Source organism: Oryzias latipes, chromosome 4 (genome assembly GCF_053564925.1).
Source record: "Oryzias latipes strain Hd-rR chromosome 4, Olatipes_Hd-rR_3.1".
Classification (NCBI taxonomy): Eukaryota; Metazoa; Chordata; class Actinopteri; order Beloniformes; family Adrianichthyidae; genus Oryzias; species Oryzias latipes.
Genome location: NC_136240.1, coordinates 7,673,770 through 7,687,157, shown reverse-complemented (window position 1 = coordinate 7,687,157; position 13,388 = coordinate 7,673,770). Strand labels below are relative to the sequence as shown.

Genomic DNA, 13,388 nt, shown 5'->3' with positions numbered 1-13,388 from the left:
TTTTTATAACCTCATCAAGAAGATAGGGATTTAAGTCTAAATTCTCAGGTGTGCATCTTCAAGTGCGGTCATAAATGACCGTGTCATCGTGAAATGGAATCGTGAATCAAAGTGCTTGGAAGAAAGCCTGGCTTCCCTGATCATTTAAGACCAGATGTGTTCAATAATATCTCTAAATCTGTGGAGATCTTTTTGAAACAACTTGATTGTTCGCCAGAGAAGCAGCAGCCATGGTTTTGGTTTAAACACCCACCTGATCGAAAAAAAACGGTGCTTTTAACATGTTCTTGTGTCGTTTTACTCATGTTGGAGTTTCTGAGTTTTTCTTTATTCAAATCATTGTGAATCAGGAGCAGATGAATAAATGCAGTTTTAAAAAACAGAATAGGCTTACTCCATCACAGCAGTTCTGCCCACAACTCGGAGGCAAATTTCTGATGAACCCCAGCCGCTCTGCAGAAACTATGTCCTAGAAAACAACACAGGACTTTTAATTTAGGTTTCAAACATGATTAAAAGACCTGAGGGAACGCTTTTTCAAAAGATGACCAGAGTGAGACTTTAAACATCTGGACAGAGTCACACACACGGGTTATTTTGACATTTTATTCTTTCTCTATTCACTGCATGTATACATGTATGTATGTCACCTGTTCATGTCCGTCTACATCCAGAGAACACTGGGTACATTCACCCAAACACCCCCTACCAGAACTGCAGCTGTTCTCCTGCTGTTAGGAACTTTCCAGAGAACATTCACAGGGGAAACATTCAGGACCTTCTGGAGAGGACCTCCCTGCAGGTTCAGAGAACCCCAGCTTGTTCTGAAGTTCTCCATCACGTGTTCACGTTAGGGCCCAGAATAGCAAAGAGGAAGAAAATGTATTAGAACAAATCTTTTCTGGGATCCCCTGCTTCCTGTTTTTGGATGTAGAATCTTCAGACCATCCTGTCCTTAGCTGGGGGTTTGATGTTTTTGCATAAAAATGTCATCTGCATTTTTTTTTCCTGAGCCACGCCTCCTGCAGGTTAGCGCGGGTAAACCAACCTCGTTTTCTCATGCGAAATAAACATCTGTCGTTTGTGTGGAACTTCACCGATTGTACATCAGCAGACACACGGTTGGATTCGTGGAGATAAAAACGTGCGTCAGGCAGGTATGCGGCTGCGCAGGTACTCCAAAACCGCATCAGTTCCTTTGGCGACGATGGCGGCTCGGGGTGTCCGGAAAGGGTTTCCCTGCAGACTGAGACTCCTGAAGAGCAGAAGGCAATACCCTTCAGACACATGGTCAGTGAGGTGGGTCAGTTGAGCCGCTCACCTGAGGCTGGTGCACAGGCCGAGTTCAGGAGGGATGCTCAGCAGGTCATTGTTCGACAGATCCAGGGTCGACAGGTGCTCCAGTCTCGCGAGTCGGGCAGGATCTACACTGCTGACCTGATTGTTAGCCATCAGTACCGTCTCCATGGAAAACATCTGGTAGAGCACCTCTGGGAAGGACTTGAACCTGTGACGCCAATAGAAAGGAGCCAATGGCAGATGTGAAAAGCACAATTCACCTGCACAGGTGTGCAGTCCTCCTTTGCAGTCAATCTGGGGAAGACTGCAAGCCTTGCTGGGATTCAGACCAGAAACCTTGGGTTGTTAGGATACAGTGAACCATGCCCATTATGCAGCCCCACCCTCTTAGTGATCTGTCAGATCTGTCTCGTTTTTTTTATACATTTTCTGCTAAAATGTTACATTTTCACAATAAACACGAAGGTTAAAATTTAAGGATGACCCCCACCCTCTCAGTCTCAGCATCTTGTCTAGTTGCATATAAAACCGGACTGAGTGACCCTCCCCCTGGCGTTCCAAACATGAAGTACCTTGTTCCAAGAAGCCAAAATCCCATAGATTTCTATAGAGAAATAAACAGCTGTAACTCAGTCATTCTATTGGTCAGAAAAACCATTTTAGCTCTTTTATTAACATCTTCTTAGTAGTCCTCATATTTTTAATATATGTTCTGTAGTTCAAGTTATAAATGGACCAATTATATGCCTCAACAATAGTAGGTGGTGCCTGCTGACCCCCACGCCCATTAACATTAACAGATTTTCTTGAGCTGGCTTTCAAGTAGGATGGGTGTGGCCTTCCAACAGGCTTGATTTGATTTGGATTTGAATGGTGTTAGGAAAAGTCGAGGGACAATGGACCCTGTAGTCTGCCTAGAAGCGGACATCAGGAAAGCCCAAGTAGATAAGGAATATTTGGTTGCAATATTTTTTTATATAGAAAGTGGTCTGGAAAGAGGGTTTATTGATAAAATTACCAGGTAGGTTAGGACTTAATGGACGAATTTATAATTGGATTTAGGGATTTTTATGTGATAGATATGTTTAAGTTAGAATAGGAAAGTCTTTTTCTAATAGATACGTAGTGGATAATGGAACAAAAAGGAAGTGTGATTTTCAATTATTACTTATTAACTCCTGGCTGTTTGTTATTGACATTTTTTGACACGTTATTCTGCATTTCTTCTCTTATTGTATACTTGCTCAATAAAGTTTAAAGAAAAAAAGGACAAGAAGACGAGAGAACTTGGATAAACACAAAAGGGTTTTGTGGATTAATGATATCTTTAATTCCATTGGATGTGAATTTTTGCAGATGATGGAGCCTTGTGGAAGAGGGGACGGAATATTCATTATATGGAGAGAAAGATACATATTACGGGGGTGGAAAACTGGTCCTATAATTGGGGATTCAAATTTTCAGTGACTAAAACAAAATGCATGGTTTTTACTAGGAAATGTGAAACTGTTGAACTTAAAATTATATGGAGAAGTAGTGGAGCAAGTGCATAGTTTTAGGAATCTGGGAGTTATATTTGATACAAAGTCGAAATGGAAAGAGAATATTGATAGTATAGTAGGGAGATGTAAGAAAGTCATAAATATAATGAGATGCTTGAAAGGCACTGGGTGGGGAGCTAGTGCACAGGCTTTAAAACAAATATATATTACAATGATTAGGTCAGTCACAGATTATGGAATTATTGTTTACAATACAGCATGCAAAACGTTATTGCATGAAATAGAAGTCATCCAAAATCAGGCTTTGAGAATATGCACTGGGGCTATGAGGTCAACTCCTGCTGTGTCATTACAAGTTGAAATGGATGATCAACCATTGAAACTAAGAATTAAACAGCTGTTGCTTAACTATTGGGTGAAAACACAGGGTTGTGTAGATCTAGAAGACATGGTTAGGAGAGCTACTGCTCCTTGTTGGAAAAGTGATAATGGGACAAACGAAAGTGTTGCTTGGAAATTAGATAGATTAGCAAGAGAAACAAAGATTCATGGTAAAACCCTAGTTAAGACAGTTTTGTACCCAGCACTCCTTTCTGGGTTTTTCCAACCATACAAGTGGATTTGTATCTCCACAGGAAGATGGAGGGTAGCAAATGGAAGGGAAACTGGGATGAAATAACAGCAGACAGGTAAGACTCAATCCATGCTTCATTTATTCCCATATATACAGATGGATCTAAAGACCCAGACACAATGAGAACTGTTTTTTTCTTTCTGTATCCCTACATTATGAAAATACGTCGGAATTAAGACGTCAAAGGATCTTTCAGTTTTTGCAGTTGAAATGTTGGCAATATCTTATAGTTTACACTGGTTAGAACAGAATAGAATTGGAGATGGGATAACATGTTCAGACTCATTATCAGCATTGATGTCGTTGAAATCTTTTTCTGCTGATAGCAGGTCAGATCTAATGTATTTAATTTATGAAAGTTTGTTCAGATTGGAAAAATTGAAGATACGCCTCAGATTTATGTGGGTACCAGCACATAGGGGGGTAGTGGGAAATGAAATGGCTGATTTTCTGGCAAAAAGGGCGTTGAAACGGGGTATAGAGATGGAAATTCCTTTAGGCAGAACGGAAATTAGGGCGATTATTAGGAGTCGTATTGTGGCAGAATGGCAGAAACATTGGGAAAGGTATGGAAGCGCTTGTGTAGCATAAATAAAAAGAAACCAGAAAACCAGAAATGCAGCTTAATTTTGAAAATGAAAAAGCATTTCTGGTTTTGACTTTTCTTTTTATTTATGCTACACCATCGCTTCCATAGAAAGGGAGAAGTTTAGTTAGGTAGCCCCCCCACTTCGACCCATACTCCAACACAGTAGGTGGCGGTAATGCACCTTCACGTTGGTGCCTCCCGCCATTTAAACTACAAGAAGAAGAAGCTGTCACAAACAATGCATGAGGGGACAGCCAGGTTAAACGAGGTATGTTTGGTTTCAGTTTTACTTTTAAAATCATTCGATCATGTCCTGATCTTTGTTCTACGACCCATTAACTCGTAGGAGCCAACTATCAGTCTAAACCCGCCGCAAATGAGCCGCGTATTTGACGGAGAGTTCACACTCCCTCCCTTGTTTTGGTTAGCTTAGCATTAGCTCTCGTCAATGAATGACGTGGACCGGTTAGCAGCTGCTATCTATGCCAAATTTCTGTGTTCTACAATGTTGTCTACACTGAATGTGTATATATGGTAAAATGTTTTGTTAATGTAACCACATTGATTATTAATCAATGTAAAGGTTCTTTAGTTATTTTGTCTGATAATCTAATCTTTTTCTGGTGTCTTATCTAATGCAATGAAATGCACTTTATTTGAAAAGCCATTCTATTGAATGGAAACACACACTTATGTGCTATTTCTCATGTGCTTTGTTCAGTGCTAATGATTCACTTACAGGATTTTAATTATGAACTGAATTGCAATTTACAGTTAGGTAAATGAGAGAATCCATTTACCTAACTGTAATACAATTTGTATTTAGAATAAGAACTTGTGTTCACACAGAATATAATTTTCTGGATCTAATGGGTCCTGTTCTTTATCCAGGTCATTTATGTCGATGGTGAGCTAAGCCTGAACCAGAAAGAGACCAAGCATTGGAGCCTTCCAAGGAACTTCCTCCACCCTATTGTCTCTGCCCCCTCTCTCCTTGAGCTGTTCCCAAGTTTCTGATCACTAGTCCACAATATATATATATATATATATATATATATATATATATATATGCTATAGATCAGTGTTTTTCAACCTTTTTTGAGCCACGGCACACTTTAACCTTGACAAAAATCCCGCGGCACACCAGCATCCCAAAAAAAAAAAAAAAGAAGCAGAAACTCATAGTCTGTTTTGATCTACAGCCCCCCCCCGGCAATCTGACGTGCATTTTTGTGATAATTGTGGCAGAAAAAGCAGGAAGTTGCAGATGTTTTTCTAAAAGATGTAATAAAAGTTAAGTTACATACAAACTGTATGTTCGTTGTGTTTTCAAGACGCGTAAGAAGGACGACTCATTAAGCCAATGCATCATGGGAGATGTAGTGTGAAAACTGCGAGAAAACGGCAGAAAGACTCGCGTCTCTGAGCTTCATGGTTTTGTTCACTTGTTCCACGGTCTGATACCGGATTCTGTGGAAAGCTACACCGCTAAAGACGAGCTTTAGCTGGTGTTTTTGTCGGAACTGACTGAGTTATGAGCTAAATTGGAACAAGGAAGTGGAGACTTTTAACACTTCTGATTGGTCAGACTGATGACATGTGATTAAGCCTTCAAGAATGATTGGTGGAGTCGTGGAGACAGTAAAAGCTGCGGGACTTTTCCTTACACAGTTATAGCTGCAGCTATTTCGCGTTACCGTCATTCTTATCAAAATGTCTTTAATAGAATCAAATAAACACAAAGAAAAAAGTATTTTATGATCGTTTATATTCCTAACTACTCAGTGTTTTATCAGGACCTGTTTGGATGAACAAAGAGCTGATTTCCTGGAGATGGGAAATGCTTTTAGATCAGTTAATGAGGGCAATTTCCACGGCACACTTGACCATCTCCCACGGCACACTAGTGTGCCACGGCACACTAGTGTGCCGCGGCACACTGGTTGAAAAACACTGCTATAGATACACAGCTGATAGTCCTACTGAATAGACTGTTAGAATTTGTATTATGGCAAGAAAAAAGCAGTACAGAAAAATGAGTGGCCATCATTACTTTAAGCAATGAAGGTCAGTCAGTCCGAGAAATTGGGAAAACTCTTAAAGTGTCTCCAAGTGCAGTCACAAAAACCATCAAGCGCTACAAAGAAACTGGGTCACATGTGGACCGTCCCAGGAAAGGAAGACCCAGAGTCACCTCTGGTGCAGAGGATAAGTCCATCCAAGTCACCAGCCTCAGAAATGGCAGGTTAACAGCAGCTCAGACTAGAGAGCAGGTCAATGGCTCACAGAGTTCTAGCAGCAGACACATCTCTACAACAACTGTTAAAAGGAGACTGTGTGAATTAAGCCTTCGTGGTAGAATATCTGCTAGGAAACCACTGCTAAAGAAAGGCAACAAGCAGAAGAGACTTGTTTGGGCTAAAGAACACAAGGAATGGACGTTAGACCAGTGGAAATCTACTTTGGTCTGATGAGTCCAAATTGGAGATTTTTGGTTCCAACCACCGTGTCTTTGTGCGACACAGAAAAGGTGAACGGATGGACTCTACATGCCTGGTCCCCACAGTGAAGCATGGAGGAGGAGGTGTGATGGTGTGGGGGGTGCTTTGCTGGTAACACTGTTGGGGATTTATTCCAAATTGAAGGGATACTGAACCAGCATGGCTACCACAGCATCTTGCACTGGCATGCTATTCCATCCGGTTTGCGTTTAGTTGGACCATCATTTATTCCTCAACAGGACAATGACACCAAACACACCTCCAGGCTGTGTAAGGGCTATTTGACCAAGAAGGAGAGTGATAGGGGGCTGCGCCAGATGACCTGGCCTCCACAGTCACCGGACCTGAACCCAATTGAGATGGTTTGGGGTGATCTGGACCGCAGATGAAAGACAAAAGGACCAACAAGAGCTAAGCATCTCTGTGAACTCCTTCAAGACTGTTGGAAGACCATTTCAGGTGACTACCTCTAGAAGCTCATCAAGAGAATGCCAAAAGTGTGCAAAGCAGGAATCAAAGCAAAAGTTGGCTACTATGAAGAACCTACAATATGACATATTTTCAGTTGTTTAAAACTTTTTTGTTATGTATATAATTCCACATGTGTTAATTCATAGTTTTGATGCCTTCAGTGTGAATCTACAATTTTCATTGAAATGAAAATAAAGAAAACTCTTTGAGAAGGTGTGTCCTAACTTTTGGTCTGTACTGTATATGAGCAGCTCCTCTGAAGTTACCTGTTGTAACTGAGGATGATGCAGCGTAGCTTGGCCAGGTTCTCCATGTCGGCGGGTAAATCCTTCAGCTGGTTGTTCCTGAAACAGCAGAGCACCATCAATGCACTGAGAGCTTTCTCTGTGTCTTCCAACAAACTGTGTAGAAGATCAATCAGGATGACTTAATGTTCAAGAGGGGGTGGGACATAAGAACATTCCTCTAAAACCCAAACAGTGTGAAGATCAGTCTTTAGTCCAGACTGTGTCTTCACAAAGACAAGGAGAACTGCTCTGATATGTGCGCGCGCCTGTGTAAATGTGTGTTCCTGCAGGCATACCTGAGGTCCAGGTGCGTCAGCTGCAGCAGCCTGCACACCTCAACGCCGCAGTGGTCCAGCTGGTTGAAGCCTAAGTTGAGCTCAGTCAGGGAAGAGCTCAGTTGTAGCAGCCTAAACACAGAATCTGTTGTAACAGGGACAGGGTCTTGGGGGGAGGGGTCCTGGAGTACCTGAACACACCTGGCAGGGATGGAGGTCAGCTTGTTCTTGCTGAAGTTGGCAGTGACCACGTTCTGACCTTCAGCAGCGAGGAACGCCTCGTCTGGGATGGAGTCTACCTGCATGTCACTGAGCAGAAACCCCGGGGTTACACCTGCACAACATATGGACGTGTCCTGCACGCACTCCCAGGTCCACCGCTGACCTCTGGTCCAGCACCCCCAGGGTTTTGATGCTGTGCACGTTGATTCTGGCCTGGGAGGGGAATGTCATGGCTGTGGGGGGGTCCTCTGAGCTTTCAGGTTCCTCTGCAGAAGGACCACAGAGAGAATCCGTGAAGAAAACAGAAGTTCACTCTCCTGCTGAAGCTGTAGAGCTCACCTTTCACTCTTCCTCTCAGGTACTTTAGAAGTTCATTGGTTCCTTTCTGTGATGCAAAGGAAGATGAGGTTCAACAGAGGATAGCAGAACTCAACACGAAACCATGGTGGAGCAGAAAACATTGAGGTTCTGACGGCAGAAACACTTGTTCTTTCAGCGGTCTGGCCCACCATGAGCTTCTGTTTGTCGTGACTCGGTATGACCCAACAGCTGTGAAGCTCGTGTCTGTGTTCTGGTGACACCTACAGTCAGAAGATCTCTCCTGATCCCCCGCAGAGGGTTTCCCTCCACCAGCAGCACTTTCAGGTTGGGCAGCAGGCTGAGGGAGGCTGGAAGACTGACAGAGACAGGAGTCTCTCTGGTGAGCGGGGCGTGGCCTGCAAAGGTGGGGATGATGTCACAGATCTACCTGCCGATGTCGTTGTTGGTCAGGTCCAGGCGGGTCAGTGTATGCAGTAGAGACATCTGCTCGGGAACCGCTCGGATCTTATTGTCTCTGAGCTCCAGAACCGAGATGGCTTTCAGGCATTCCAGCTGCTCCGCCTCCAGCACCCCCACCTGGTTGTTTCCCACGTAGAGTTCCTGCAATCACACTGCTCCATCACCGAAGCGGAGGTGGACCGGGCCGTGTGGGCCTGTACTGACTGACTGGGATGGTGCTCACCTTCAGGGCAGGTGCGTGGAGCTGGGGTAGCCGCTGCAGCCGGTTGTGTCTGAGATGAAGCTGCTCCAAAGAAAGCATGTGAGCCAGGCTGGCAGGAACGTCGCTCAGCTGGTTGTTGCTGCAGTCCAGCAGCTTCACGTCTGTGGAAGCAGACCAGAACCTTAGAGACCCACACCTCATGAAAGGCTCAGCTATGTGCTGTCCCCCCTGTAAGACCTCAGGAGGTCTGGACATCTGCCATTTTTCACCTGAACTTCTGTCTAAGATAGGCACGAGTGTTTTCCAACAGTGACGTTCAACTTCAGCTCCAAATCTTCAAAATAAAAATCCATCTTTGTCTTCTCTCATCCTCCTTGCTGAACATCAAATGTGAGTTTGAAGGTATGAGATACAACCATGAATAAAACCTTCTGTGACCCCAGAATGACCTGTGACCTCTGATGGGCCTCAGCGGCGCCTCTCCTGGTCAAGAGAAGAACTGCTGCCCTTACTTGTGAGCTGTGACAGGCAGTCAGGAAGACAGCTCAGCTTATTGTGAGACAGGCTGATCTTCTGCAGGCCGGTCAGACGGCCAAGGCTTTGGGGCAGGTCTGTCAGACGATTCTTGGACAAATCCTGCAGACAGAAGACAGACGTCTGCAGGAGCCAGAGACTACCCAAGTTCCTGCAGGCAGTGAACACAACAGGCCCTTTCACATTAAAATAACTCATCCCATCCCCACTGAAAAATCACTCACCAGCTCTGTCAGGTTCTCCAGTTGTCCGAATTCTTCTGGAAGGTTCTCCAATAGGTTCTGCTGCAGGGTGAGACTCCGCAGGTTCCTTAGCATACACACCTCCACTGGCAGTGATGACAGCTGATTGTGACTAATTACAAGCAGAAAGGGCTTTAAGAACATTTAATGTCCAAGATGAGCCTGAGGTCACATGATCAAGAAAGAGGTCACATGATCTGGCGTGAGGTCTCAGGATGTGTTGAATGTGAGCTCACCTAAGACGTAGCGTCTGCAGCTCCTGCAGCTCTCCAATGGCGCTGTGTAAAGTGTTCAGCTGGTTGTCGTGGAGCTGAAAGGAAACATGCATTTCTGGTTGGTTATTTCAAGTCACTGCAAAAACACTGGATCTTATAATCCAAGAATTACTGCTCGAGTGAGACCTTTTCTCTCCAGAGCCAGAGCTGAAATACTAAAATATGCTTTTAAAACATCTAGAACAGATTGTTGTTATGCCCTTCTTTTGTTAAGAAAAATGTGATATTAATCTGCCACAGCTTGGCTGTGCGGCTCTTAACCAGGACCAGAAAGGAGGACATGACTCCATCTTTGAAACCTTTGCAAGGGCTCCCAGCCAGCCTTAGACATGATTTTAAGATTATCGTATTAGTTTATAAATGTCTTCATGTAACTGGATCTTATATTTTATCAGAACCACTTTAAGTTTATCATCCTCCAAGAGCCCTCAGGTCCTCAGGTGCAGGTCTGCTAGTGGTCCCCAATATCAGAACCACTCACTGTATACGAGAACTGGACCGAGTGACTCCTCCCCCCTGACATTCCAAACAGGAAGTACCTGCTGCCAAAATCCCATAGACTTCTGTTGCTCAGTCATTGTATTGGTCAGAATAGCCATTCTTGCTCTCTGATACCTTTTTAACATGTTCTTGATAATCCAATTTTTTTTTCTTTATTGGAAGTTATTCAGTTAAAAACAGAATAATCAGATACCTCAATAAAAGTATGTTGGTCTCACATTAAACATTCAAAAGGTTTGACTGATTTCGTGTAGCTTGCTTTCAAATAGTAGGGGGTTGGACTTCCAAAAGTTCACTTTTGATTGGCAAGAGTGGTTGCCACAGAAACAACAACTCAGATCGACTTGGACCACTGCTTATTGACAAATTCTAGTTCCAACATGGGTTGCCGAGAACCGCAACTGAAGTGCCTTCATTTAATTGGACCTGGAAGTGAACCATTCTCTATGGGTCACACTCACTGGGCCCACTTCGCATCCACAGTCAATGGTCAGAACAAAAACCTGCGGCGAAGCGACATCCCAGCACTGTGGACCTCACCTGTGGAATTGCCTGCCTGGGGAGGTGAGGGCTTTGCCCACTGTGGTGGTTTTCAAGAAAAAAAATTAAACTAATCTTTTAAGGTTGCTTTTAAGTAGATTTATTTACTTTAATTTGAATTATAGTTGCTTTTTTCCAGTTTGTTTTTGTGTACGGTGTATGTGTGTTGTGGGGCTTTTATTGTGATAATTTTTAATTATTGATAGAACTCCCAGAACTCCCAGTTACCAAATCAGGGAAATGCAAAGAACCTTTTTAAAGGAACAGTTCTTCAACGTCAGTTCTCCAGGTCTTTAGGAGCACCTTCATTGTTTTTGGTGGATGGTCACACTAAATATTGTCCATCAGTAGATTCTGCATGCCTTAACCGAACAGTAAGTTAGAGTGTTAGTTTTGCCGTCCATGTTTACCAGCAGGCAGGTTTGGTGAGGTCAGGCTGCAGCTTCACACAGCTGTGAAAGCTGCAGCAGTTCTCATAGCAGAGCATCACAGACGTATTTGTAACACTTACATCCAGCGTGACGAGTGCAGGCAGCAGTCTGATGTCCTCAGATATCTGACTGATCTGATTGGAGGAGAGCAGCAGCTTGGTGAGGTCCGTCTGTTCCCACCAACGATCTGAAGCTCCAAACGAAACATTCTGCTGGGCCTCTTCATTGACCCGGTACACACTCTGAGGGACTGAGACACACCATCATAATGTCCAGCAGAGGAAAGCAGTCATTCCACCTTAACTCTGTCCTCAGTGGAGTACGCTCACATTAGAGATGAACACGAAGGGCTTTCATGAAATTGCACTGAAGCTTTGGATGTCCAAGTGAAAGGAATCACAGACCAGCAGGTGTTCCACAGACCCAGCGCCATGATCACACATGCACCCCCAATTCTCAGCTGCTGAGTTCGTAAAGGTGCCGAATTATATCAAAGGGTCATTTCCCTTTCAAGCTACAAAAATCTCTCACTGATAACAGTGAGAGATACATTTTGTAAGTATTTGAGTCTAAGTTTGAGTTTAAACATTTGATCTCTTAGTAACCATTAAGAGCTCTGCTTCACACAGACCAGTTAGACTCTACTATTCAACTTGTTACCTGAACTGAAGACACCTGTTCAGTTCTGATGGACAGACAGAATCAGTCCATCAGTCAGACTCCAAACTCTCCAACATGGAAAGACTAGAGTTTCCAGTGGATTTGAGGGAGACGATTGTAGACCTGGACAAGACCAGAATGGACTACAAAACTATCAGCAAGATGCTGGAGGTTAAGGTGACAACTGTTGGTTTAAGAGACTATCAACCATCAATCCACCTTTAGGTCTGAGGCTCCAAACCAGATCTGACCTGGTGTGGTTTCCATGACCATGAGAACAGAGAGAAATCAGCCTAAAACAACACGGCAGAAGTTAGTTGATGATCTCAAAGCAGCTGGAACCTCAGTCACTAAGAAAACCATTGGGGATACTAGGAACCAAAGCCCCCCTGCTTAAGAAGACACATGTGCGACCCGCCTGAAGTTTGTCAACAAACACCTTCGTCTTTTATAGAGGGATTGGGAGAAGGTGTTGTGGTCAAATCAGACCACAGCTAAAGTCTTTAACTCAACCTGTTGTGTTTGGAGGAAGAGAAATGCTGCCTACGACCCCAAGAACAGCATCCCTACTGTCAAGCATGGAGGGGGAAATATTATGCTTTGGGGCTGGTTTTCTGCACAAGGCTACTTCACAGTGTGGTAGGGAGGATGGTGGAGCCATGTATCGTCAAATCCTGAGTGAGAACCTCGTTCTCCCACCAGGAGGTTTAACATAAGTCTTCCAACAGTATAATGACCTAAAACATACAGCCAAGGCGACCAATGAATGATTGCTACAACCATTCTCTGGATATTAATTTTATAGAAAACCAATGGAGAGAGCTGAAGCTTAGAGTTGCCAAGCAACAGGCACCAAATTTTAATTATTTAAAGTAGTTGTAAACTACTTTTTTTTGATAACCAAACAGAAGTTTTATTTTGATAGGGATTAAAAAATAAAGGCATCCGCCCAGTGCGGCGAGCGCGCGCAGGTCCGCCTCGCCCAATCACGTACACGCAAACACTAGCGTTACCTTTCGTGAGCGCGCGGCCGGACAAGTTGAGCTGTCCGCTCTTCCGCGCGGCTTTCAGCAGGCCAGCCGGGACTTCCTCCTCATCTTTAATCTTTGGTCGGAAACCCGCCAGAGAATCTGCGCGGCCTCCCCTTCCTAACCTCGACATATTGATGAGATCCAAACGGCAGCTTTCCCTCCCGCCCGTCAAACAAACGCAAGGTCCTTTTCCGGTTTTTCAGAGTAAAAGCCCTCGCGAGGTCGGGGTTGTTTTTCTGAACCAAAGTATACATTAACGTGCGTGTTCACTCTAGATCTGATGCAGAAGCAGTTAAATATTTTATTTATTTAACCTAAGGAAAATTACCAACATTTTTAGTAAAAAAATAAATAAAAATGGAGTGGCAGCGACTGTAATTACAGTGATCAGTTTGGTCATGTGACCTGGGCA

At 43.8% G+C, this 13,388-nt stretch overlaps 1 protein-coding gene across 1 annotated transcript; it reads right to left on the bottom strand.

Annotated features, from left to right (window-relative positions):
• Positions 1-592: 592 nt before the first annotated feature.
• On the bottom strand, positions 593-13,179 carry lrrc40 (leucine rich repeat containing 40). Its single transcript, XM_004067639.4, has 15 exons — positions 12,959-13,179; positions 11,366-11,535; positions 9,775-9,848; positions 9,521-9,650; positions 9,275-9,398; positions 8,784-8,923; positions 8,529-8,701; positions 8,366-8,456; positions 8,120-8,165; positions 7,944-8,046; positions 7,760-7,867; positions 7,580-7,690; positions 7,263-7,340; positions 1,322-1,507; positions 593-1,255 (listed from the first exon to the last, which is right to left on the bottom strand). Exons 1-15 carry the CDS (start codon positions 13,104-13,106, stop codon positions 1,150-1,152), a joined length of 1,788 nt encoding a protein of 595 aa, XP_004067687.1. The 5' UTR covers positions 13,107-13,179; the 3' UTR covers positions 593-1,149.
• Positions 13,180-13,388: the final 209 nt, after the last annotated feature.